This window comes from Sciurus vulgaris (assembly GCF_902686455.1).
Source record: "Sciurus vulgaris genome assembly, chromosome: 18".
NCBI lineage: Eukaryota > Metazoa > Chordata > Mammalia > Rodentia > Sciuridae > Sciurus > Sciurus vulgaris.
The window spans coordinates 39711472-39738138 of NC_136479.1; the positions used below are offsets into that span (position 1 = coordinate 39711472).

At 52.8% G+C, this 26667-nt stretch overlaps 1 protein-coding gene across 8 annotated transcripts in view; it reads right to left on the bottom strand.

Moving 5' to 3' along the window:
- The window catches only part of CALN1 (calneuron 1), a 381358-nt gene that overhangs the window by 293063 nt on the left and 61628 nt on the right, over positions 1-26667 (bottom strand). For 2 of the 8 annotated variants that reach the window (XM_079120235.1, XM_079120226.1), the window contains exon 1: positions 16041-16095. The exons of 2 other annotated variants lie outside the window; for them this stretch is intronic. In XM_079120235.1, the coding sequence (XP_078976361.1) occupies positions 16041-16084 (44 nt within the window). In that variant the 5' untranslated portion in view covers positions 16085-16095. Of the gene's footprint in view, positions 1-3423; positions 3445-13813; positions 13835-14576; positions 15152-15484; positions 15510-16040; positions 16096-26667 lie in introns of those variants that run through there. 4 more of the 8 variants (XM_079120231.1, XM_079120228.1, XM_079120232.1 and 1 more) reach the window with 4 other exon arrangements.

A 26667-nucleotide genomic window follows, 5' to 3' on the forward strand; every position in this document is an offset into this window, starting at 1 on the left:
ACAACACAGAATAAGGGGACATTTGCCTCATCACAAATTTTTAAAGTTACTATAATTAAACTTGGTTGGCAATGGAACATGGAAGAGCAGAACAGAAACCAAAAGACGTCCACCCAAATGAGCGCAGTCAGCGCTGCTCCTCAGGTCAGTGGGTAATGCTGGAAAACCAGAGAAAACGACAATCAGGCAGACCCCACGTCCAACATCAGCGGCTCAAAGGAGAGTACACATCAGACTTCTGGCTAAAAACCGGCCACCTGGTCTCACCCATTTCTCTTCTCTCCTTCCTGAACGCTGCTAAATTACGAACGAAGGCTGGAGGCAGAGGAAATAGTCCTCTGCAAGCCCCAAGGACAAAGAGGAAGGAGAAAGAGAGACTTCGAAGGAGCCCGGGAAGTCAGAATTGGAGGAAAGGATAAAGGATGACCACAGGCAGGACAGATCCTGGCCCCTGTGGGCTTCTCCTGGGAGGGAGCCCAGCAATGGGATGCAGATCCCGAGAGGTACCTGGGACCCTGGCCGGTGTCATGGGATGCCTGGCCCAGGACAGACGGACAGCCCAGTCCTCACCTGCACAGCCAGCACGCGGCTTGTGTCCTGTGTCCCCAGGAGCCTCAGCAGAAATGAATGAGAGGACACAACAGGCCAGTCCAGGGCTGCGGGCAGTGCCTGCTGAGGACAAGGACTGGGGACCAGTCTGCACACAGAACAGAGGGCCCTCGGCCACCCTCTTCAGCCTGACGGCAGAATTCCCAGAGAGGAGCAAATCCGTGACTCCTGCTTCACGGGGCTCCCCAGGAGGGCAAGGACTGCCACTTAGTGTCAGAAGTCACTTAATATTACTTGGTGTGTAAGGTTTGTGTGACGCACTACACTCATAAGCAGAATTCACTGTTCTGATTTTAAAAGAAAACAAAGACAATTATTCATGTGATCTTGAAAGTGAGGAATTTTTAAGCATGACTTTGAAATTTAAAGATTTTTAAAGTGGAGGATAAAACGTTCGATGAGATATATCTTTAAAAAAATCACTAAATTCAAAATAAACAGCAAGCTTGGAAAAATTTGCCACAGGTAATAATGACTACTGTTCTTTCTACTAGAGTTAAAAAGCAATAGGAAAACAGACATAAAACATCAGTACAAAATTCACAAAAGGAATAATCCAACGGCCAATACCTCTGTGGGAAAAAATGCGTGTGCACTCACTTATAATCCTGGAAACCCAAGATAAAACAGCACAAAACCATTTTGACGATCAATTTAAAAACAAAAACAAACCCTAACACCAGTAGTGCATGTCCATGGAGGGGGATGGAAAGAGCTGAGTGCTTGGCCTGGTGATTCTACCCCAAGAGCACACCCTGGGCGCAGACAGGCAGCACCTTAAAGCAGGACAGTGGGGGAGAACACCTGGCCCTGGTGAGCTGCTGGTGGGCACTGACCACAGGTCACAGGCACGTTCACGTCCCAACGCTCCCGACACACGGGCACGCAGGACACCCGCACATCCAGGCTCCGGGACACATTACTCCCAAACTGCCATCGGTGGCGACCTCTGGGTCCCTGGGATTAAGAGTAAACTGCATTTTCTTCTGTTTACTGGTTTTAATAAGTTTAACTGCAAAGCCTGTGCTCGGGCACCGAAGGCAAGGTTTCGAGGTCAGAAAGCCAAGAGCAGAGGGCAGCAGAGCTCTCTCGGGAAGTCCCGGAGGGGCCGAGTCTCAGCCACGGTCTGGCCACGGGTCTGTTCCCGTATCTCCACATGCAGACTGAGGGCATCTTGCAGAGCCAGGCGGCGCCGGGCTTGCCCTGCAGCTCTGCAGCTCTGGAGGGGACAGACAGCAGCAGGCATCCATCAGGGTGGCAGGTGGCAGCCTTCGGGCAGAGATACGGCCACAGGGCCGGAGCCCACTTGGGGCTCTGCGCTGGGCGGTCAGGACAGGAAGGGGAGGAGCTGAGGGACGGATTCCAGCCTTTCTGGGATAAGGACTCCGTGCTCCTCCAAGAGCCACCAGCTCTACAGGTACCAGGGCTGGAGGTGCCAGCCCTGGTCAACACGGGGGATCCAGAGAACTTCTGTGAGGAGGGTAAAAAGTGAAGGCACGCAAGCCTGGCAAAGAAAGGGACGAAGACACTAAATGCCGCACCCTCTGGGTGCCACACCCACTGGGAAAGCAGCCGCTCTCTGTGAGGACAGATCGAGTGCCATCTCTCTCCCAGGGATGTGCAGCCTACTGCTTGACCCCTCAGCTGTGCTTCTGACGCAGCTGCTGAGACTACTTACGGAGACCACGTCCCCGCCCTCGCCTGCCTCTGCCAGAGACCTCACCATCTGAAACCTCTCAGCTCCCGAGGGGAGTCCCTGTCTCAGAGGCACCCAGTGAACAATTTGGTCTCACTGCAAATGATCACTCCCCATCCATCTGATCAGAATGTCCCGGGGGCCCCTGAAGAAGCACCTTGGCTCCGTTTTGTCTCCTTTCCTGCTTCTTTTCCAAAGGACTCAGGCACTGAAAGAAGCCATCCACCAACACACCTCCAGTCCCCCGACCGCCCAGGTGCCCAGTGAGAGCAGTACCTGGGCCGTTACCTGAACCTTACACTGGAGCAAAGAAACCACCGCACCTGACAACCCATCAGGGCCAACTGCTGTGAGAGTCACCGCGGGAACTGGCCAGTTCTTCCCAGGCTGACGTCCAGGTGTCACCACCCAGAGGGCCAAGCAAGGCCCCACAGGCCTGTCCTCTGACTTTAAGAAGCGTCTCTGAACCTGTCTCCAGGCAGAGCACGGTACCCCATGCAGAGAGCACATGCGGGCACACACCAACCTTCCCTGCGTTCAGGAGGACACCACCTGCACCCAGGTCGGCCGGGCTCCTGGAGGGCCTATCATACCTGGTTGGCAGTGCCTTCTTCAGTCCCTTAGTTTCACACTCCCTGGTGCAAGTGCAGTACCCAACACCCAGCACGAAGATCACCGTCCTGCAAAGCTAAGTCCTGTGCAAACCAAGGGTCAGGAGAGGCTAGGGTCAAAGGACCCTTCCTGGGGAAGGTCAGACGCAACCCGCCTTTGATGACCAGGCTCAGGTGCACCAGCAAAGACAGAGGCCTGTCACTGTGCAGGGACTCGATGGCACGGGCAAAAGCACACAGCAGCCAACGCAACTGAACCAAATCCACGAAGGAGCCCAGTGCCCATCTCGGCGTGTTCCCGGGAGGCTGAGTGGCAGCATCCATCCTGTGTTCTCTGAGCAGAGCGCCCGCAGCCGGGGTGGGTGTAGGAAAGCGGGAGCTGCGAGGAGCAGGCTCACGTCTGCTGAGACCTGACGGCAGGCGACCGAAGCTCGGAGGGTGAGAAGAGCACTCAGAGGCACCAGGAAGAGCTGAGCAGAGTGGGAGGCTGAACCGAGGCGCCCCAACCTGAGGAGCAGGTGGCGGCAGAGAAGGTATGGTCAATCTGTGCCCCGCCCAGTCACGCGCCAGGTCTCACCAGGCGCCAGAACATGATCCTACTTGGAGATGGGGTCACAGAAGAGGAAACCTAGAGAAAGCAAGGAGGTTAGGGTGGGCCTGACCTAACGTGCTGCCGGCCTCATATGCGATGGGCACGGGGAAGACCACGTGGGCACACGGAGAACCAGTCACACCTGCATCTGTCTTCACGCCATGACAGCGCATCGCGTGGTCGCGGGGTGGGGGGTGGGGGGGCACGTAAGCCAAAAGCCTAAAATACCTACTGCAGGGTGAGTGTCCCTAACCCAAAATGCCCAAATGCTCCAAAATCCGGAGCTTTCTCAGAGCCGATGGGACACACAGCTGGGAAGTCCCACGCGGACCCCGTGATGGGCTGAAGTGAAAGAAAGCACAGCCCACGGAAAGTACCACATCAAGTCACCTCCAGGCGGGCGCCAGGCAGGTGTGAAACTGAACCAAAGGCCACGCTGGGACTCGGTCCAGTCCCGACCTGCGTCTGCCCTTCCATAGCTTGCCAGCCTCCGAAAGAACAGACTGCATCGGAAACAAGAAACATGGCAGACGCAAAGGGAGGGCCCCACAGCAGGCCCAGCGGGCACCGGGCAGGAGCAGGAGCGGAGGCCGGGAACCTCAAAGGCAGAGTGACCACAGCACAGCTCAGCCAACCGCATGCAGGCAGTCCAGCCCGACACCGGGTGTAGGCAGTCCAGACTGGAGCAAGGAGACCCCCAGGGGCCCCCTGCTGTCCAGGCACAGAACTTCCAGCAGTAACCCCTCCCGGGGAAACATTCTGCAAGAACCAGGCGGGCACTCGAGGGCTCAGAGCAGAGCAGAGCGCTGGTCCCAGTCTGAGGTGGACAATAGAACCAGGGAACCCTGGAGAACACAGGGCAATTGGTGGCCAGTAGGAGGAAGGTCCAGCGGGCAGCCAGCTCGGGAAGGTGCTGAAGCATGCAAGGTGCACAGGGCTCCCCCTGCATTGCACCATCTGATGATGCGACCCAGGGACCCGCTGAGCAGCCTCTTCTCTGTTACTAAGTGGCTCTTGTGCCCACAGTAAACATGTCCACCAAGAACCACAGCAAAGACTAAGGCAATGAGACAGGCCCTGCTCCCGCAATGCAAAACACACAGATGCCTGCGAAGGCAACACGGGGTGCTAGCATCCTACACATGTTCTCTGCGGACGCGCCACACCCTGACTACCCGGGACTCCGGGAGCAGCCTGGACTCAGGTTAAGAGCATGAGTCCCAGAGTCGTCAGTCAGACTTCACTACACATGGGCTGTGTGGCTTCCAGCAAAGTGAGCATGTCTTCCTCATCCAAGACTTGCCTTCTGCAATTCCGGGTACCTGTAGTCAACGGCTGTCTGGAAATATTTAATGGAAGTTCCGGAACTCTGAGTGGCAGGATGACATGTACAGGTGCCCCGCTCCATCCTGGCCAGGACATGCCTCATTCCTCTTCTGGCGTATCCACACTGTATATGCTACCACCCACCCAGGCCCTCAGGAGCCTCCTGGTTATCAAATCTACTGTCCCAGTGTGTCACGGTGCTTGTGTTCAAGTAGCATTCATCGTGCTTAATAAGGGCCCCAAAACACAAGGGTAGTGACTCTGGCAATTCAGATATGCCAAAGAGAAGCCTTAAAACACTTCCTTTTGGTGAAAAAAGTGAAGGTTCCCAACATAATAACCAAATAATAAAAATAGTGTGTTTGGGGTTCAGAGACGTAGAATACGACCGAATCTTCTATCCACGAAATCGTGAAAAGGGAAAAAGAAATCGGCTAGTTCTGCACCTCAAACTGCAAGTTACAGCCATGGTGTGAGGTAAGTTCTTGGTTAAGACGGAAAAAGCATCAAATTTGTGGGCGGCAGACATGAACATAAGATGCATCCCAATCATTCTGACGGTCCCGATTTCTCATTAGTTACCTTTTCGTCTTCCTGTGCCCGACCTACAGACCACACTTCACCGTGGGCGTGTGCAAAGGAAAGGCTCCGTCCACACGGGCTTGGCGCCCTCCACAGTCTCAGGTCTCCAGGCCCCAGGGCCAGGGGCATCCCCATCCACATCCTGATCCACAGAGGTACCGAGAGAGGCCCACTCACAGGACCACCAGCTCCATCCGCTCCTCCACCTCCACGCTAGCCTGCAGGCGCCCCCATGGCTGCCTACCGAGGACTCGCTCTTCCCGGGGAAACACACCCTGTGTGTGGACGTCCCAGGTCCATCCCCAGGTCGACCCGGCAGTCACAAAGCATGGAGAGAGGGGCAAGAAAAAGCCCTGTGGACGCTGACAGACCGTGGGAAGCGGCTCAAGTTTAAGCATGGGGAGAAAGGACTCAGGGGTCCTCTTCCTGGGCTGGGCACGTCGTGACTGGGTGGCAAACGCCAGGAGCATCGGTCACACACGGTTCTCGCACCAGGTCCAGAGCCCCACCGCACCCCAACACCAATGTGTCACGAAGTTTCTTCATTTGTTTGGAAGATGGGAGGGAATATTTGGGGTGGAAACAGGAGCCATGACGATCGTACACAAAGCAAGGTGGCCTGCAGCAGCATAGCACTGGGAAACGGGCCTGGGACGTCTGTCGAGGTGTCCACTCCAAGCCAGGAGCAAGGACTCCTCCCGCGTGGCTAACCCAAGCTGGGGGCACCACGCTCACAGGTGCCCTTCCCGTGACCATGCGGCAGTCCTTCTGCACGTCCATCACAGCCCCTCTGTACCCTGGGCCTTGGCCCCAGCTTCTTCCGGCCACATCTGTCCTACTGGCCCCCAGCCACAGCAACCCTGTCCTAATGAGCTGGACTTCGGACAAACCACTCTGGGCTTCAGTTACATGCATCACAAAGCTGCAAGGTTCATTCTAGATAATTCCTAAGGTGCTTCCAGCTCTCCAGACCTCAGATCTGACCCTAAGTCACAACCAGGGACAGAAGACTGTGCTGGGTCCTGAGGATAAGTAAGTTTCATCCTGACAGTCCGAGTGACTCTAGAGAGGACCAGGAGACTGCGCCGGACCTTGGCAGAGTCCCTGGATCCCAGGGGCAGGAAAGGCAGGGTTCCTGCACTTGGTCTCTAACCCTGCCCTGAATGAACCCAGAAGCCACCAGTGGTCTGTGGAGGGGGCCCTTCCTGGACCAGGTCAGGAACGCACAGCACCTGGTAAGATGGGAGTGAGCTGTGTCAGGAGATCCCAGGGATCGGTGGCACATCCCCTCCAAAACCACTCTCCCAGGGCCCTGCTGAGTCCCACCCACCCTGACAGACGCCCACGTCTAAGGTCTGGGCTGAAACTGGGCCACTGGAAATTCTTCAGGGCCCTGGGAGACGACCACGCAGCCAAGCTTGGGACCACTGAACTAAGGTCTCCACTTCAGATTCCTGCACCCAAGCCCAGGGCTGGGGAGTCTGTCCGCCTGCATTTGAGGCATCGCCGATGCCCACCCTATCGGTCCTGCCCCAAGACCTCATGGCGGACGCCTCCACTCTGGGTTCCCATTCCCACTGGGGTCTCTGTGCCAACCAGCACCTGCCTCTTGCATTTGGCTCCCTGAGATCCCCCCTGCTGGCCTCCAAACATGACCACTCCTGGGGATGTCAACCGCCACCTCGGCACTGGCTTGAGCCTCCAGCACCCATCTCTCTGCAACCTCAGTGTCTCAAATCAGAGGTGGGAACTGGCTCTTCAGCAACGCCCATGTAGAGATCTCCAAGCACACACCCTCCAGGCCAGAGGCCAGGGCCACTGGAGTCAGGCAGGTCAGTGTCCAGTGCTCCCGGGCCTCAGGCCCTTCTAGGTGCAGGACTAGGAGTCAGCCTGCCCCGAACCCGTGACTCGGGCCAACAGTGAGGCCCCTGAGTGAGGACCCATCGCAGCACTGGGACTTTTCCCTGCTGCCTACTATCCTCCCAGGGCCCAGCCAGAGAGCAGGTTCCCTCTGGGTGCTGAGAACTTGAGAACAGCATTGTTTACTGGGGGATGGGGGAGCCAGTCAGAAGCCGGCCATCCTGGAGGCCTCCAGAGCTGGGCAGCCGGGCCATGTCCACACGACTAACTTGAGGGCTGGGAGAGAGGATCCCTGACCTCAGAGAGGGCAGACCTGCCACCACCAGCAGCCGCAGATCAGGCTTCCAAGTGCAGTGCCCGGGAGGCTCTGCAGCCCTGCTCCCCAAGTCTGCCCAGACCTGAGTGGCTCCTACCTGCTGAGGCCCTCGGGCAGCTCGAGTCCTGGTCTCTCTTGCAGACAGGCTGCTGTCTTGAGAGGCGCAGGGGAGGGAAGACCTGCACCAGCCAGGCACAGAGCTCCCCGTCGGGGCTCCGCCCAGCACTGACCTGTGACCCGCGCAAGTGGCAGGGAACCAGAGAGCCCCGGGACCCGCTCCCGCTGGATATGGAAGGCGTGTGTGCGTGTGCGTGTGTGTGAATGAATCATGGCCCACGGACCAGGTTTAAAATCAGAGCAACTGGTTCTCAGCCAGCAGCCGGAGCTGGAGGCTGTGCCGCCACATCCGTGAGCTACAGATGTTGGAGATTTCCTTAGCAGGCTGCAAAGATGTTTACACAGCAATCAGGCCGTTATCAGCACGCAGACGGAGTCCTCTCCCAGAGTGAATGAACCGCTCCGCACCGCCGGCTCCCCCTCGCTCAGAGCACCCTCCCAATTCTCGAGTTTATAAAACAAATTCATTTTCTCCTGACGCAGAGCCAGGCGGGGGACGCCGTCCACAGAACGCCCGCCACGCCACCTTCCCCCTGTAAGGTCGACCACCAGGGCCCCTGTCCGCACTGGCCCTGAAGAGCAGCACCCCTCCAAGCAGGCCCAGGCCTCACTCCACCAGGGAGGGCTTGCCTTGCTAAGAGGGAGGGCAGCCCCTCTGCTGAATTGCAGGGTGGGCTCCCGCAGGTGGGGTTGCACTGATGCCTCAGTCGCCTGAGCCCCCAACCCATCCAAACCAGGCGATGAGGTTGACTTTGCTTCACGCACATGTGACTCCTTCTAAAGCACACCAGCGCCTCTAAGCAACGCTCAGGCAGTAATTTTCCTGCTTATATTATATTCTGTTATACAGGCAGTACTTTTCCTGCTTATATTATATTCTTTTATAATAAATGTCACCAAAATAATTAGCTTAGCTGCCTAATTTACACTTCTAACTTTGGTTAATGAAAAAAAAAAAAAATGCAAGAGATTTGTGATCATGATCCGAACTTTTGGAATCCAGTACTAGAGCAATAATGTCTAAATGTTCAGAGATGAGTTTTTAATGAATATTTAATTGCTCTGTTCTTTAAAAGTATAAATTATGCTTTCAGTAAACACTTTGAATATTAAAGAGGCAATATTCCATTTCTCTTAGTTATGTGTTTACGTTTTCCAGTAACTTGTTTCAAGGGGGAGGAAAGGTCAGTTGGGTTTCAAGGTCTACGAAGGCATTCGAAGGGTAACCAGGAGGCAGGGCAACCTGGGCAGCCGCCTTCCAACGTGAGCAACATCTAGACGTGTGTTTTCAGTGAACAGGAAAAAACATAACAAGATGTACACTCGAAATGAACTCCGAGGCTCTGGGAAGGCGTGTGCAGGAGGGGCTTTTGCTTTCAGGTAACATTTCTATGTTGTCTTTTTAAAAAAGAATATGTTTACTCTCTTAACTAAAAACATTTCTCAAGCCTAGCAAAGCCAGAGAAAAGCAAGCCTCTTCTCTTCTGTCCCAACCAGGACAGTGGGTTGGGGCATTAACACCTCAGAATTAAAATGGTATGAAAGGGGCCCAGTGGCTGGACTCTGGTGACCCCACCCAAGCGGTGTGACCGTCAGCATCTACAAACTCTCCCAATTATAAAAGAAATGTGTGCTTATATTAAAAAAAAAAAAAAAATCACGCACAGTGCCCACGCCTTTGGACCAGCATGGTCCACGTTTGTGGTCCATCACTTTCCATTTTTCTTCTGGACCATCTTTTTAAAACAAAACCGAAATCATACGACAAACGCAGCGTTGCCTGTACTCACATTTAATTGGCACAGGAGAAATCACTAAATTAAGGTCAGCAAAGCATTTCTCTCCATCTGTTCCTTTTAAACACTACATTTCGCTCCACACTCCACGGGATAAACACTCGCTGGGTTGTACTGAGGTAGTACGTTCAGGACGAACAGCTGCCAGGGCGCTCAGCAGAGAACATACATTAAATCACGTCGCAAACCTGTCAGAGCCCTCCGGAGGCATGCATCCAACTCGGCATCAAAACCCAGCTGCCCGAGTGACCCTCACAGAGCAGCCCCTGCCCTCTGACCTCGCCTCCCTCCTGCTCCCACAGTCCCCACTTGTTCCTACCGCAGGACCTTCGCTCTGGCTGTTCGTGCTGCTGTGGCTCCGTCCCAGATCTTCCTCATGCCATTCTGGGGTCAGCACAAGCAGAGTTCCTATGCGAGATCTTTCCTGCCCACTCAATCTGAAATGGCCCGGGCCGCTCAGTTATGTCCGGTGATTCTATTTCCATATTTCCCTTTTCTTATGTCCGACATCTCTAGCGCATGCAGGAGCCGCCTCTCTCTAACCCGCCATTTCCCGCAGCAGGACAGCCAGAGACGCTCAAGACACACGAGCGGGGTAAGTGCAAGTGCTCGCCAAAGTCCAGACCTGTGGGCACGACGCCACACCACCCACTCTAACAGGCCTGTCTGCGGCTGCACAGCCCCTTCATGAGACTCTAGAACAGGCCAGCCCCTCGCCCAGCTGGACACGGAGAGCCACCCCCAGCACCTCCAGTGAGGAACCAAGCCAGTTCCTCAGCCTTGGAGACCAATTCTGCTTCTCAGCCCATCGCCCGAGCCAGGGAGCCCTGGTCACAGAGCACCCCCACCTCCACATCACGTCCAGCCAGCTTCCCCTTCTGGGGAGGACAGACCAACATCTGTGTCACCATCTTTCAGCAGGATCATTCCAGAAAATGGCAACTCATCCCAATGGCCTTTTGGAAAACTACCCCTAGATCTGGGAACCCCATGCCATACCACCAAGATTCCGAATGGAGCAGAATAATCCAATAATCATTACTGTGCAAGAGGCCGAACACCATTCACCTCACAGTGTCACCCTGGGGACACCGCAGGCAGTCCCGGCCGCCTAATTCCCATCTGCCCCATGCCGGCTCTCCAGACGAGCCCTGGGTCCGAGTTCCCGTCAGCACTTGGGAGTGTTCTCTGCTTCAGTTGCTAACCAGAGTTAGTTTCTCTTGTTTACAACCCAGGACCCCCATGGACAGTCCCTCAGGAGTCTGCTGGGCCTGCCTGTGCTTTCCACACTCCTGCCCAGCTTCCTCCCGCTGCCTGGTGTCCAGCACCACGGCCTCCCCAGCATCCAGACCTCTGGTCTTCTCCCTGCCAGAGCGTTTCCCACACAGCCTTCAGCCACGCCTGACATGTCACTCGTCCCCAGTGGAGCAACACGGAGGTCTGGTCCTCGCCAAAGACTCCCACCTTCCTTCCAGCCTCTGCCCCCACTCTGTGGCCTCAGCCTTCAAGTTCCAGAACCCCGACCTACAGCTGCCTCCTCAACTCCCCCAGCCGTTCCTCTGACCTGGAGTGCCATCCAAGCCCGAGCTCGCCGCCATCCCCCTTTAGACCCGGCTCCGAGGCCACCTCCCCTCCGCCACTCATAGACGCGCACCCCTAACGCAGCCTCCTCCCCACCGACCTCTGAATTCCTGATGAAGGCCACTGCTCTGCTCTCCACCCTACCATTAACCAGAACTGGAAAAGTCTGTTAGGTGTTGAGCGATTAAGGGCATCGTTCACCTTGAAAACCCCGGTGAGAGGCAACGACTGTCTCCATTCTCCTCTCACCCGCTCAGAACGACCCTCCAGTCGATGCTCGGCCAGTCCTGAAGGACGGCTTCATCGCTTCAGAGTGGGACTTGAAGCTTCACCGAGCTCAGGGCTGCTGCCAGCTGCACTGCCTCACGGTTCTGTCATGAGACGCCGCACACTCTCTGGCCACCTCCCTGTAAGCCTCACGTGAAGGGCAAAGACGCCACCCCACTAATGCCAATGGGCACAGACAAGGAATCTGCAGAGTGATGATGATAAAGAAGGTATAATCACCCCAGCCTGGCTCGGGCCCACAGGTGGCTCCAGCCGGGCCCGGGGCGGGGGTTGGTGAGAAGTTCTGCCTCTTCCTGGAACTCCAGGCACAAGTCACAGCTCCCTCTACACCAGTGTTTCCTGCTCAGGAAGGAAGAGTGTGCCGCACACCTAGATCCACTCAATAAACACAGAAAGGGCACCTGGTGTGCCTGATTCTCACAAGGCATGTGGCCAAGTACCACGCCCCTTGGCAAATCAGAAACCAGCGGTGTGCAGAGCACCCTGGTGGAATCAGAAACCCCAGCCCCTGGGACTCACACCCTGACCCTGCTGCAGCTACAGATGGAGCAGGACATACATGACTCGTGAACTTCCCTAGCTTCAGTTTCCAAAGATGAGGAACACCTGGGCTCCAATGTGCAGAAGTGTCTGAAACAAAATCAACGTCTCGGAATCTGAATTACGAGGGTCTTCAAAGGGCTGTCATGGGGCCGGAATCTTCTCAGTTAGACCTCGTGCTGCCTCCTGCCACCCAGCCAGCTCTGCACAGACTGACAGCCCTGGAGTGGGCTGGAGGGGCCATCACTGCACACATGGCCACAGATTCAAGGGCCAGCCACAACACCGTCCAGTGCTGGTGACCCAGAGACACACGGTTCCTCCCAAGCCTACTGGCCATGCAAACTCAATTTATCAATTTCTGCCTGGAAACCCGACCCTGCTCAATACTTAAGCACGGATCAGACACCTCTCGCTTGGGAGATAAATGTTGACCTCATCAAAGAGGAGCTCTCGCACCCACGCGTGCCATCTTGTCCCAAAGCCCTCAGAGGAAAGGGAGTCCTGTGTCTCCATCTACTCTCACCATCATTTCCTCAAAGAAACCAGCTGAATCAAATTATTTTCTTTCTAAAAAGCCCTCATCCTCCACCCTGACTCAAAGACCAGAAACTAATAACGGTTACTTTCAGAGTTCAAGGAAAGGTGACATCTTGGTGGACGATTCTAAGAGGATTTTGCTCTCCTCCAATAAAATATTCTCAGGATTGGATTTCCGAAGAGCCTTGCTCTCATTGCTCCCCTTGGAAACGCCCAGTGACCAACTTCAGCGTCAGAAACCAGCTTCATGGTAAACACAGCCGTTCTTCACACAGATCCTGCCTTGAACAACCCACACCTGGGCAGTGAACTCAGAAAGAAGAGCCCCTCTGCCGGGTTCCAGCAGGCCATTCAGCGCAGGGTGGCCATGGGGCCTCCCACCCAGTGCCTGAGGAACTAGCAGTTATGCAGTTCCTGGATCCCTGGAATGCATCCTTAACGAGGCAAAGCAACCAAGCTTCCAGCCCAGGAGAAAACTGAATTGCCACCTAGACTTCAGCCAACAGCCCCTGCACACAGGTAGCAAATAAAAATGGCCTCTAGGAGCCTGGGGTGTAGACCCATGTTCCTTCCCCACCAACCTGGGATAAAGATCGACCCCACCCTACATAAGGGAAATGGAACCCACCTGCAAGCCCAGGAGAGCTGAAGTAGCATTTCTATGAAAAACATGCCCTGCTCTAGCCTCAGGACAATTTCACACTAAATGGCTTTACAACCTCTTCCAAAGCTGTGATGCCTGAAGGGGGTGGGGGGGGGCAGAGGGTTTGGGCTTTATTTTTTTAATCTTTGCAACTGAAAGTGAGCAGTTAAAGAAGCAGAAGACGAGTTCTTACATGTCCACAAAAATCTGCCCATTCTTTCCAGGGAAGGTCATCTCAACTCTACTGCAGAGGCTGCGCTGGCCACGGTAGAATGTAGTTATTACCACCACTAAGGAGACTTCAGCGCCGCACACAGCCTGCACCCAGCTGTGTTCTCTAAAAGTGAGTGTGTGTGTGTGTGTGTGTGTGTGTGCGCTCCCGCCCGCACCTATCTCCCCCTACCATCCCCTGCCGCCCACCCCCCAAAAAACCAGGCTCAGGGCCTGGGGATGGCGCCCCAGTCTTGGCACCCAAGGAACTGCAGGCACCGCTTCCCCTGGGAGCTGAGGGCTGGGACACAAATGGAAGCGAGGTGCTTTCCTCACACGCTCCCAGTCCACGCGAACAAGCAAAGGGAGACGATGCCCGGGGCGGGGGCGAGGGCGCACGTGCGGCCGCCGGGAAGGCCAGCCCTGCCCTCCGTCCACCCTGCGCACCACCTGCCGCTCGGCGTGAGGCACCCTCCCCAGCCCGGCCCGAGGCCGGCCCAAACTACCTGCTGCTGCCTGGGCGCCCTCAGGCCAAGTCTGAGGAAGTTCACTCCCCGTCGCGCTGGTCCGGGGAGCCCGGGCACCCGCGGAAACCCAGTCCGCCCCGGAGAGCCGGCGGCCGACCCTGCCCGGGCGCTCGACTTGTCAGGCTGCGGGAGCCGGCGGCCAGGTCCCGGAAGGGCCTCCGAAGCCTCTGGGTGACCCCCGCGTCCCAGGGCCCGCGGACCCAGGGCAGGTGGCGCGAAGAGCGTGCGGCCAGGAGGGCCAGCAGCCGCGCAGGGGCTGGAGTGGAGGGCAACCTGCGTCCCGCCTCCCCCATCGCCATGACTCCGGCTTCCCGGAGACCTGCTTGTCGCCGGAGCTCCCACCTGGGCTGTGCTGCGGCTCCGGCCCCCTGCCCTGCCTTCCCACCGCCCGGCGCCACGGTCGGGGGCGCGCAGCCGGGTGGTCGCCGGCACCCGGGGCTCGGCGAGCTGCGCCCAGCCTCCAGCCCGCACGGTGCCGGGACACCCGAGTGAGCCGCAGCCCTGCCCCAGCCTCACGCCCCCGGGCGGCAGCCAGGGGCCAGCGCCAGGGAGGGCAAGGTGGCTGCGGCGGCCCCAGCCCGCCCGGCGGGTGCTGGGTGTCGGTGCCAACAGGTACGGGAGGCGCTGCCAGCAGCCCGCCCGCCCACTCCGGGACAGGGGCCCGCCACAGCCCCGGGGGGCTCGGTGGAGAGGGGCGCGGGCGGAGGGGACAGACAGGGGAGCGGCGAGCGGCGGCACTCACCTCTCGCTGGGCCGGGGCCCCGCAGCCCGGCTGCCGAGGCGCCTCCGCGCGGCGCGGGGCTTCCTCCGAGGCCCGCAGGCAGGGGGCGGCGCGGAACCGAGGCGCCGAGCGCTGCGCCCGCCTCTGGCTCACACCCCCAGCCGGCGGCCGCGTGCCCGCGCCGGCATCCTTGCTGCCGCCGGCTCCCACCGCGCCCCCGGGCCGCTCCCCACGCGCGCGCCGGGCCGGCGCGAGCCCCTCGTCGGCTGGGAGCACGATCCGGGCGCGCTCCTCCTGTCCTTGTCCTCTGCTCCCGTCTGGGGACGTGTGCCCCGCACCCCCTGCACCCGCACTCCTCTACCCCTCCCGCTCCCGCTGGCCGCGCGGGCTCAGCCCATGTGCGCGGCTGCCTCGCTGCGCCCCGGAGCCCAGTGGCCGAGGCCCCGCCGGAGTTGCGCGCCCTAGAAACTCCATGCAGCCCCGGCCTCCTCCCGGGCTCCTCCCCGGCGGGCCCACGGGGCCTCGCGGCTGCCCGCACCGCAACCCCCGCCCCGCTCTTGCAGGAGCTGGGTTTCTGGGCCCGCTCCGCGCCCGCCTCCCGGCTGCTCCGAGGATCGGGGAGCCCCCACCCCAGCCCCTCGCCTCTCCAATGGCTCCTTCGGTTTCCAGGCAGCGCAACCTGAGGAACGCCTCGGCGCGCGCGCACTCACACTAGCGCACACACGCACTCTGCACACACAGACAGACACACGCGGGGGGCGAGCTGGAGCTTGGCAGACGGTGCTCCTTCCTTTCCTCCCCAAAGAAGCTGCCCACGTTAACTCTGGCAAACTGCTGATTCTCTGCGTTGGACAACTCGCCGAGCACCTCCGACCTTAACTACTTCATCCCCAGCGCCCACATCCTAGGGCCACAATTCACCGATTCACCTGAGTCTGCGTCCAGGGAAAGGCAGAGCCCCCAGGGGGAGGCACCATCCCGGGAGGCATATCAGCCAGCCAAGCTCTGATTCCAGTCCCCTGGGACCCGAGAACACATGGCGAGGCCCCCACTTCTCCCAAGGTCACAGAAGGAATTTCGTGGGGGAGAGTAGGCTCTTGGATGCAGGAGTGAGCTGGACGTCTCATGGACCACGGCCTGCCCTGGCACTGACCCCCCTCAAGTCTCTTCCCAGACAGACCCCTTGTCTCCCATGCCCCATGCCTCAGAGGAAAACAGCCTCAAGTCCCCATTTACCTCCCTGTTCCCATCTGGCTCCCTCCCTGTGCCCAGGAACTGCCAGAATGCACAATGCAAACAAGGTGTGTGTTGTCAAGAAAAAAATGGAAACCCCGAGCTGAGTCTCAGACAGACTCAGACACCTGCCAGCCCCTTCCTGGGACCCATGCAAGGGTGTGCTGGACCAGGCTAGTCTTTCCTTCCGCCACCCTCCTTTCCAGGATCCCCAGTTTCTTGCCCCCTCTGTGTGGTAGACGGACTGCTCACCAGCTCAGATGCCTCCACTTCCCAGAATCAAAGAAAAGATACATGCAAAGCAGACTGCATGCTCTAAGCTTCTCCTCCAGGCAGCTCAGCAGTCACCTCTCCACTGCCTGTTTCCACTGCCAAGGGAGTTCGGGCACTGGCGCTGCCAGCCAGTGACACAAGTTAATCAGGGTGCCCTCCCTATCTGTGCCTTCCGGCTTGTAGCCTGGGCAGTTTCTGGCTCCCTGTCACACTCTCTGGCATTTAGCGTTCGTTACCGCATCTTTTCTGGTCCAGGCCCTCCTTCCGAGTTCTAACCTTGGGCCACTGGTTGAGTTCTATGTACCTAGCTCAGAGATGTGCATGGAAGAGGCTTCCATCAAGGGTTTCAGGAAGAGGAACAGAGTTGAAATCTCGACATGATTTTTCTCTCTGAGTCCTTGGTTTGGATAACAGCTGCATCTTCCAACAACTGGTCGCTTCAGTAAGAAATTGTTTTGTTACTTTTCAGGACGGCAACCAGGTTGCCAAAGCCCTGTGGCGAGTGGAGAGATGCACTCCGGACTCCTGGTAAAATGTAGAGGCCACCCACATACCCAGGATGGGACGCTCCAGGCCTGTGTTCTCACTCTGCCCTCGCTTGATGCCAGTGTGAGTCTGAGTACCTGATTTGTGCTCTTTAAATCTCACTGTCCTCATCTGCAAAATGGGGTCAGTTGTAGTACCTGCCACACCAGGTTCTTGTGAAGACTCCGTGGCAGCTCGCTCAGATCACTCAGTTCCAGGCATGAAGTAAGCTTTCAGCAAAGGTTGCCTGTGGCCCCGCTCAGTTGGCAGCTCACACACATCAAAGGCGTTACCTTGGGAGGAAAAAATCAAGGATTTTTTGCCCCAGAATACTAAGCTCAAGGACCTCAGGAACCAGAGAGGCAGAGTGGCAGCCTTTGATGAGCAAGCCAGATGCAGTTTCTCTGTCCTCACCAACTGTGACCGTCCGAGGTTTCCAGGCTGACGGAGCTGCGGGTTCACAGGCCCTGACACCCTCGCTCCAACTCATATGAAACATATCCTTCCAGTGAAAATGCCAAATAAAATATTTTACTAATTACAGAATGGAAGCAAAACATCAACATAGAGCAGAAAGAATAGAGGGAGTTCCCTTTATCACGCCTTGGTAGCTGGATTTAGCATAAGTACTCCCTCCAACCTAAAATAACTCAGCCTTCCAGGAAACAGCTCGGAGCAGACTTTGTAACTTAGTCCCCCACCTGCCTCCAGCTTTGGGACCCGGCGTTACACAGTCAGACACGGACAACGGCTACCTCACTGGTCAGATCATTCTCTGAAGGAGACAAAGCCATCCCCACCTCCCGCTCTCCTTCCCAATCTTCTTTTCCTTTCCCTCAATCAGTACATCAACTGCAAGTGCTCAGGACAGGCGGTGGACAAAGGTGTTGAAGAGGTCCACTGTGCTCTGCGTAGAAATAGAAATCTAAAAGGCCACTTGAGCAGTATATGCTGGAGGGTGACAAGTTCGATGCACTCCTTCCAGTGCAGGACGTAGGCTGCACTGGGTTCTTCACAACACATTCCTTGGTGCATGGCTAGAGGTTCAGGAGCAGTTACACGACAGATAATCACAACGAAACTGCTGTGATGCAAACTTAAAGCATTGACTTTGAAACCGGGTGATGACCGAAAGCTACGGGTGACTTCCGAGGGCCTCCGAAGACTCTTGGCGACTCAGAGGACGAGGAGAAACTTCATGGAAGCCGGAAACAGCACCTGAGCCATGTTCTGGAAGGACAACTAGCAGAACTGCTGACTGAGTTAACGAGGTAAATGGAAAGGGTATCTAATGAACTCCTGGGTCTAGTGAGGGCCGTTTCGAAGTAGAAAACAGAAAATGCTAACTGAATTTTTCTAGATGCCTGTGATAAAAGATAAGCAGAGAGAGATTAACTGAGGAAGAAGCTCTTCCATCCTTTCGTAGCAGAACCAAGAGAAAACAAAAGGGAGCCAGCAGCTGCTGGCTGGAAAGGGCAGCCATTCCTCATGGTCATCTCTCCCAGCAGAAACTGCCAAGCCCAGGGCAGTAAAGTCTGGCCTCTGGACAAAGACTAGGTGGGGGCGAGGCAGGGAGAGTGGCTAAGGCTTCAGGCATGTTTAAGGGCACGGCTAGAAGAGCTTCTAAGAATCTTAAAACCTGCATCCTCCCCAGCAGCCTCACAGGGGAGCAGAGGTAGAGACGGTCCTGTCCTCACAGAGATGTATGTGCACGTGTGGCTTTTGGCCAGTGAAGGGCTTATACTTTGAATCACAGTAGGAAAGCACGCCAGCGTGGCCTGCCAGGGAGAGGGGCTGACCTTGAGCCCTGACCCTCCCTAAGGAAAAGCAGGCCACAAGTGAGGGTCGTTTCTTATGGGAAAAGGAGATGGACTCCCTGGGGGCCCATGGTGGCACCAAAAGGCAGGAGATTTGTCCCTAAGCAGCAAGACACCGTCCCAGGTGACTTCAGAATGGTCACGAACCAGGGACTGCTACAGGACACACCTCCGTCTTCCCCCACTTTTTGAACTGGGGATGGATTGCGGATGTTCTATTTCCGCCTGGCCAGCGTACGCTGAGTGTTCAGGGAAGAAAAGGGAAGAGAGAACTTGTTTCTTCAGCTAACAGATCTTCACACTGAGAACTTCCCCGGGAGACTCACCCCTACCTCAGCAGCTTTGGATGATGAGATCCAGGACCTTCAGCCTGAAACTGGTGCTGGGATGAACCAAGACTTCTCGAGGCCTGGGGACGTTTCTGGGTATTTTCATGTTAGAAGGATGCAAATAATTATTGATGCAGGCAAAGTTTTTGACAGTGGTAAATTAAAGATAGCCATAAATTCTTTGACATTTCCCTACGGAGCATTGAGATCTGCATCTCCTTACCCTTTAATCTGGACAAGACCATGACTTCTTCAATGGATGGAGATAATTTATGCTAGCTCCAGGCAACCATGAACTTTTACTTCCCATTCACTGAGTAAGCTTCTTCCAGCTCCAGGAAAATGTCCACTCACCCCCCACCCCTCCCAGGCCACTGTGCTGAAAGACAGCCCAAGCTAGCTTTGCGAGAGGCCATCTGGAGAGGAGTGGCAGAGGGAGGGAAGGAAAGAGAGAGAGGTCAAGGGAAAGAGAAAGAGACAGGGCGGGGCTGTGGCTCAGTGGTACAGCGCTTGCCTGGCATGTGTGAGAAGCACTGGGTTCCATCCTCAGTACCACATAAAAATAAATAAATAAAGGTTCATCCACAACTAAAAATATACTTAAGAGACAGACAGAACACAGAAACGGGGTGTGTCTGGCCTACCCCAACTACCTAGCCCCAGCTGGCCTGCCAGGAGAACCTTTGACCTGAAGCCTCAATGCTGCAGGGAGAGACAAGCCACCCTGCAATGCCCTACAGAATTCCTGACTCTCGGAGCTGGATGAGGTAGAGAGAAATTGCTTATTAAGCCACTTAGATTTTGTGTGATTTGTTTTTCAAGCCATAGATAACTAGGCAAATCTACTAACCTGAAAAGATATCAGAAACACACTCTGAAATGGAAAAGCTAATTGCAAAATAACATACATGACGCTGTTTTTGAAAAGAGAACCTGCTCTTGCCCATGTGTACGTTATGTATTTGCCCAGAATACAACTACGATGCCGTCTGTGAATCAGCCAGTGCTGCAGGACCAGGATCCCAGGGGCCTCTGCTTCTGGGGTGTACAGATATGGATGTCCTACAATTCCGTTCTACAGTAAAATCCTTTTTCATATTGGCTTTATTTTTTAAATGAGGAAAGAGTTCTTCACTAATTTTATTTCAATGTAATAAAAGAATAAAACCATCACTATCTTAAAAAAAAACCAAGGGTTTCCTCTGTTATAGGATTATTAATAAAAAGATAATACTGACACATGTGCCAGTAATTCTTTTCATTTCTAGGACAAAATATTCAGACAAAAAACAAAAGAAAAAAAAAAAAAAATCTCAAGATTGGCTTGAGGACTGTATGCAACACTAGAACCCAGAAGAAAAGTGAACTAACAAACAGGGTGAAACGGCCGCATCCAGGGTTTACATATTCAGTGAGGAGGATAAGTTGGTGGAAAATAGTCCCCTAAAATGAAATGGGTCAGAAAATAAATGGTGTTTTTACTTCCTCTCAAGAAAAAAAAAACAAATCCAAAAACATATTAGCAAAAAGTAATAATAATAATACTGGGAGTTAAGAACTCAGGAGTGTGGCCAAGAGCCGGAGGAGGGAGAGGCCTTGGCGGGGCCTTGTACACTAATTAATCCAGCTAATTTCTAAGTGGCATTGCGTGAGAAGGCCAAGAAGAAAGTAATGTCTCGGAGATTCTGGAGCATCGAGGGTGGGGGAAGAAAGTAATCACATTTCCTCGGAGCTGGGCAGCGGCCCCAGCTGCTGAAATCCAAGGGAAGGAAGTCGCTCCCCCCCCCCCCCCCCCCCCCCCCCCCCCCCCCCCCCCCCCGCGGCTTGGGCCTGTTCTGCCGCTGCACAAGGTGAACGGCAAAGAAAGAAACTGAGCAGAGCCAACAGGGCCAAGAGCGAGGCCAGCAGACAGACCGAGTCGCGGGTGTGGGAGGAGCCAGGTCCCTCTGCTCCCCTTACCTGCACTCAGGAGCCCACAGGATGGGCCCCCAGGGCCGAGCAAGGACCCGAGAGCCAGGTCCAGCCTCCTAACCTCAGGACTGGTCAGCAACGAGTGACCCCTACCCACCGAGTTGGGAATCGGATCTCTACCGGGGAGAACAACAGGCAGGACGGCCACGAGGTTTCAGATCTGGCTTCTGATCAAAAATTGCCAGGTGTGCTAGAAGGGGCCACGTGAAGAGGACAGGAAGAGCGAGAGGAGCAGATGAGAACACGGCCACCCAGATAGTGCAATCACCCACGACCAACGCTGACTGGGAAAACCGTTCTGCCAAAGGGATGACAAATAGAGAAACGCACCAGGGAATAACTAGAATTTATTTTTTAAAACAAAATAAAATAGTGATTCTAGAACAGACCCACAAAAGAAAAAGCACTCAACAGATGTGCTTAAAGCAGATTAGACACAGACGAAGAGAAGATCAGTGGAGTGTTAAGTAGGGCAGTAGAAAGAAGCCTACTGGAATGCCAAGAGAAGAAAGGAGGCGAACAGAGGAAGGTCCCCGAGACCCAGCACGAGAATGCCCGGAATGTCACAAAACCTGGGAAGGAGAGAGAGCGGGCCGGGCCCGATATTCCAAACCCATGAAGTTATGACTCAGGAATTTCTATGAATTCCAAGCAGGACATGTTCAGAGACGCCACACAAGGGGTACTCACAAGGACACTCCTGGATCCAAAGACAACCCCGGGGAAATAACCAAGTCCCTCTCTCCCTCCCCTCCCTGCCTCGGCTTTTCTCCCTCCCTGCCGCCATCTCTCTCACCGTCAGGAAAACAGCCGCGTCTCAACAGAAGTGACAGATGTTCGTATAGCTACCATCATTAGTATGATCTTTGATGAGCTCAAAGAAAATAACTATGCATCCTTATCTGGATGCATCGAAAACACTCATTAAAAAGAAAGTCGAGGAGTCTGCTTCTGAGTTGGACTTGCCCTTCAACTGTTAACAAACATAATCTAAATGAATATATGAATCATCAGTTTTCAGTAACTGGACAGCAGGCAAAGTGGACTGGATCCTTGTGAGAAGCAGACCAGAAGGAAGAGAGCCCCACGGCAGTGGCTGTCGGCCTGGAGACATCTTCTGTATGGCTGCAGAGAATCCAGAGCAGTGCACAGAGCTCTCCTGAGTTGAGGAAGCAGAGAGCGGAGCCCATGGACGCTGAAGTGGTTGCAGGACGTTGGGCAGAGAACTGGAGAGGAACTGGATTTCCCCTCTCCCTGAGTCAGAGGGGAAATCGTCACAGGGAGTCCTGTAGGTCCCTGGTTAATAACTATAATGTGTGCACAAGGATGAAATTCCACGCAGCCCAGCAAAGAGCACTTAATAAGGAGAGCTGTAAGCTGAGCATTTCTAAGACTAAGAAATAACTCAGTCCTAATGATCTCTAGTGGGAAAAGCTCAGTGAGTGCCTGAGGCTAGGGTAGAGGCCCCTCAGTAGCAAGAATGAACCAGCTCTTAAGTGAAGGCACTACCCTAGGACTTCCCTAACAAAGTTCAGAAACAAATATCAAGGTAATTCTCCAGTAACTTAAATGCCTAACAAACAAACTTCAAAATGCTTCAAAAGGCAAACAAAAATCCAGAAACACAACAGCATGAACATTAACAGTGTCCATAGAAACAGAGGCAGAAGTGGCAGCCACAATGGAATTAGCCAGTGGGGACTTATAAATGACCGTCATAGATATGCTTGATTAGCTAAAGGAAAATGTATACATAATAAAGAAAGGAGAAGAAACTAGGAAAGGAATGAATGAAATCATAGAATGAAAAAAAATATTTAACAGGAAGAAGTTATTTGAGGGCTTAACTTTAGCTTAGATGCTGTTGAAAAAGGGTAAGTGAACATGAAATAAAGCAACAGAGACTGAAGCAGAGGCAGAAAAGTGACTGAGAAATTAAGTCTTGATTCGGGCTGGGTATGTCGCTCAGGAGTAGAGCACTTGCTTCACATGTTCCAGACCCCGGGTCTGATCCCGGCACCACAGAAACAAAGCAAAATGTCTTTGTGACCTGAGATAATACCCAGCAATCTAATGTAGGTTCAATCTTAGTTTCTAAAAAGAGAGAGGATGTGTTTGAAGTGAGGCAAGGGGAAAATGTCTTTGAATACATAGTGGCTAATATTTGCCCAATTTGATAAAAGCTAACAAGACATAAATCCAAGTGATGCAATTTACCCCAACCAAGATAAAGTAAGAAAGGCCACAGTAGGACACATTGTAATCACACCACTAAAAGCTAGGGGTCAAAGAAAACCTTCAGTCTCAGAGGAAAAGCCTCATTGAATTTCAGGAGACGAGTGAATAGAAACACTACTAACTTTTTCTTAGAGATAATGTCTGTCAGAAGATGATGGAAACCAGAACCATCTAGAATTCTCTGTGCAGTAAAAACATTTCAGGTGAACAAGACGACACCAGCCCCTAATCCCAGCTGCTCAGGGGGATGAGATGTCCAAGGCCAGCCTGGGCAACTCAGCAAGACCCTGTCTCAAACTGTCCAGAAATTTAAAAGGATAAGGGTGTTGCTCAGCAGAAGAGCACTTGTCTAACAGATGCAAGGTTCTGGGTTAAATTCCTAGATAGATGATAGATAGATAGATGATAGATAGATAGATAGATAGATAGATAGATAGATAGATAGATGATAGAGAGATGATAGATGATAGATATATTATAGATAGATGATAGATAGATAGATGATAGATGATAGATAGATAGATAGATATACAGATCCTATAAATTTGAAGGTGAAATAAAGGTTTTTCAAATAAACAAAAAGTGGGTGATTTATAGCCATTAGGCTGAAGTAAATGATAATAGAAATTCAGGAATCATAAGTCCCAAGAACCATAAATATATTAGCAGGTATAAAAAAATTTCAATTATTTTTACCTTCTTTAAAAATTAGTCCACTGGGCTGGGGAGATAGCTCAGCTGGTAGAGTGCCTGGGTTCAATCCCCAGCACTAAAAAAATAAAAATAAAAAATTAGTCCACTGAGATGAACAGACCAACATGCTTACAGGATTAATGACCTACAATAAAGCAAAACATAGGACAAGAAGAACAGGAAGGGGCAGAGGACGGAGTTCTCTCTTGAAGGCAGCTTACTCATCCACGAGGAGGACTGTATGTGACATGAGACTGTCATGTGCTGAGGGTGCGTGTGGTAAGCCCTGAAGCACAAAGAGAGGCAGCCAGCAAAACCAAGAGAGGGGATGGAATGCAGTATCTGAAAATAATACTGAGAAAGGCATAAAACAGAAAGAATGACTGAAGAACAGCTGGGAAAAATAGAAGAGAAATAGCAAGATGGGAGACGTAAACCTAAATGCACTGAGTTGCATTGCATTTAAAGAGCTCAATTCTACAATTTAGGGCAGAGACCACCAGGATGAATAAGACCCACTGTCTACAGACAGTGTAGGCTGTCTACAAAAAAAATATTCTTAAATATTCTCATAAGTATCTTAAGAGTTCAAGGATGGAAAAGTGGAACCATGAGAACATCAATCATAAGAAATATGATATTATACTTTGGATTTTAAGTGTCCTTCCAAGACTTGGTCCCCAGCCTGTGGTGCTGTTGGGAGGTGGTGGGACCTTCCAGAGGTGGGGCCTAGCGGGATGTCTCTAGGTCATTGGGGGCATGTCCCTGAAGGAAACAGTAGGCCAGCCCCATCCTCCTTTTCCCTTTCATTTCCTAACCATTTGGTGAGCGGCTTTGGTCTGCCATGTGGTACCACAGTGATGGACAGCTTTGCCACAGGCCCAAAGTAACAGGACCAACAAACCATGCCCTGGGACCTCCAAAGCGTGAGCCAAAATTAACCTTTTTCTCTTCATTAGTTGATTGTCTCAGGTATCTGTTGTAGTGACAGAAAATTGAAATATCAGGAACAGCTAAATTAATATCAGATACTTCGCTAGAAATGAACAGCATTCACTCATCATGGTAAAGGACCAAGTTGTTTAGAACATATAAAATCCAAAATGTAGCCATAACAAGGTTTCAGAATACAGGAAGTTCAATGCATGAAGAAAACAGCAAATCCACTAACATGACGGGAGACTAGCACATCTCCCTCAGTAGCAGATAAAATCCATGAAGACATAGGAGACTTGCAAAACACTCCAAAAGGACTTGACCATATTTAATTTATAGGGCACTGCATTAACACAATCTTCTCAAGTATACTTGGAATGGTCACAAAGAAACAGACCACATCTTGGGTCACAAAACAGTTCTCAATGCATTTTAAATAATTGAAATCTTCCATAAAACGTTCTCTGACCACAGTGAAATTGAGTTAAACATCAGTAAGAAGACACCTGGAAAATCTCCCAATATTTTATAACTAAAAATAGTTTTACATAATTCACATGTCCAAGAGTAAATCAGATCACAAGGGATCTGAATGAAAGCATACTAAATTAAAATTGTGGGATCAGGTAAAACAGTGCTTAAAAGCAAAATTGTAGCTCAATTAGTTATTTTAGAAAAAGATGGAAGGTTTAAGACCAATGTTCTAAGATCCCGACTTAAGAAGCTAGAAGAATAGCAAATCAAATCAAAGACAAATAGAAGAAAGGAAATGAAGAGCAGAAATTAGTCAAAGAGAAAATGGGCAAACAATAGAGAAAAAAAGGCAATGAAAAGATTCACAAAATAGGTAAGCCTCTGGCTAAACTGATTTTAACATATAAAAAGCCACATATTTGCAAAAATCAGAGAAGAAAGAGGCATCACAAGAAAAAGATTAAGAAATATAAAAAGAAAAAAGAAAGAGGCATCACTACAGACCCTAAGGTTATGAAAGAGGATAATAAAGGAATATTATAAATAATTTTATGCCAGAATATTGATAATTTAGACAAAGTAGAAAAATTCCTTGAGAAACAAATTAGTAAAATAGATCCAAGAAGATACAGAAAACATGAATAGCCTTGTATCTCTTAACAAAATTTAATTCACAGCTAATAACCTTCTGTTCCCCAAAACATAAAAATATTCCTCTACGCCCAGAGGGCTTCTCTCCTGGATCCTATCAAACAGTTAATGAAGAGCAAACACCAACCCTAAGAAATTCCTTCACGAACTTCAGTTGGAACACATCTCAACTCTTCCTACGAGGCCAGCATCACCCTGTTACCAAAATCAGATAAAAATGGTACAAAAAAAAAAAAAAAAAGTGAACAGAAATGCAAAAATCCCCGACAAAACGTTAGCAAACTGAGCTCAGTGATGCATGCAAAGGGGGGACCGGTCGACAAGGCAGAGCACTTCCAAGTCACACACGGCCGGTCTGAATTTAGATTCTAAAAGATGGATCCACGCAATTCATCCTGTTCTTGGAAGAGAAACCGTGATCACCCTTACGCAGGCGTAAAGAGGATCGGAGGAAATGCAACGCCCGTTCACACTGACGCCAGGAAGGGAGCTGCCTCCCCTTGGCCAGGCTGTCATCGCACTAAGTAGCCAAAGACCCGGTGCTTTCCCGACGTCAGGAGAAGGCTTCTGTTTAACACGGGCTGGAGGCTCGGCCAGCAAAGCGAGCGGGTGGTAAGAGAAACATTCACACTGGAGAGGAGCTGCACCGCTCTTACTGGCATGAACACGGAAAATCTTAAAAGAATTTGCAGAAAGATTCAGAGGAACACGGAACTCCAGCAACGTCACAGAGTCTGAGGTCAACAGCGACAATGGGCAGCAGGAAAAATGAAGAGCTGATGACCAGTACCAGTCACCATAGCACCAAGAGCAGGAAGGTCGGGGACGGGCTTGGGGAAGCCAGCGAGAGCCCAGGGGCTCCATGCTACAAATCTCTGCCAGGAGAGAGCAAAGGAGGCTGGCGTGGCCAGAGCCAGTGTGCCAACGGGCAGGACCCTGAGGTTCTCAAAACGTCCGTTCTCCTCAGGTTGA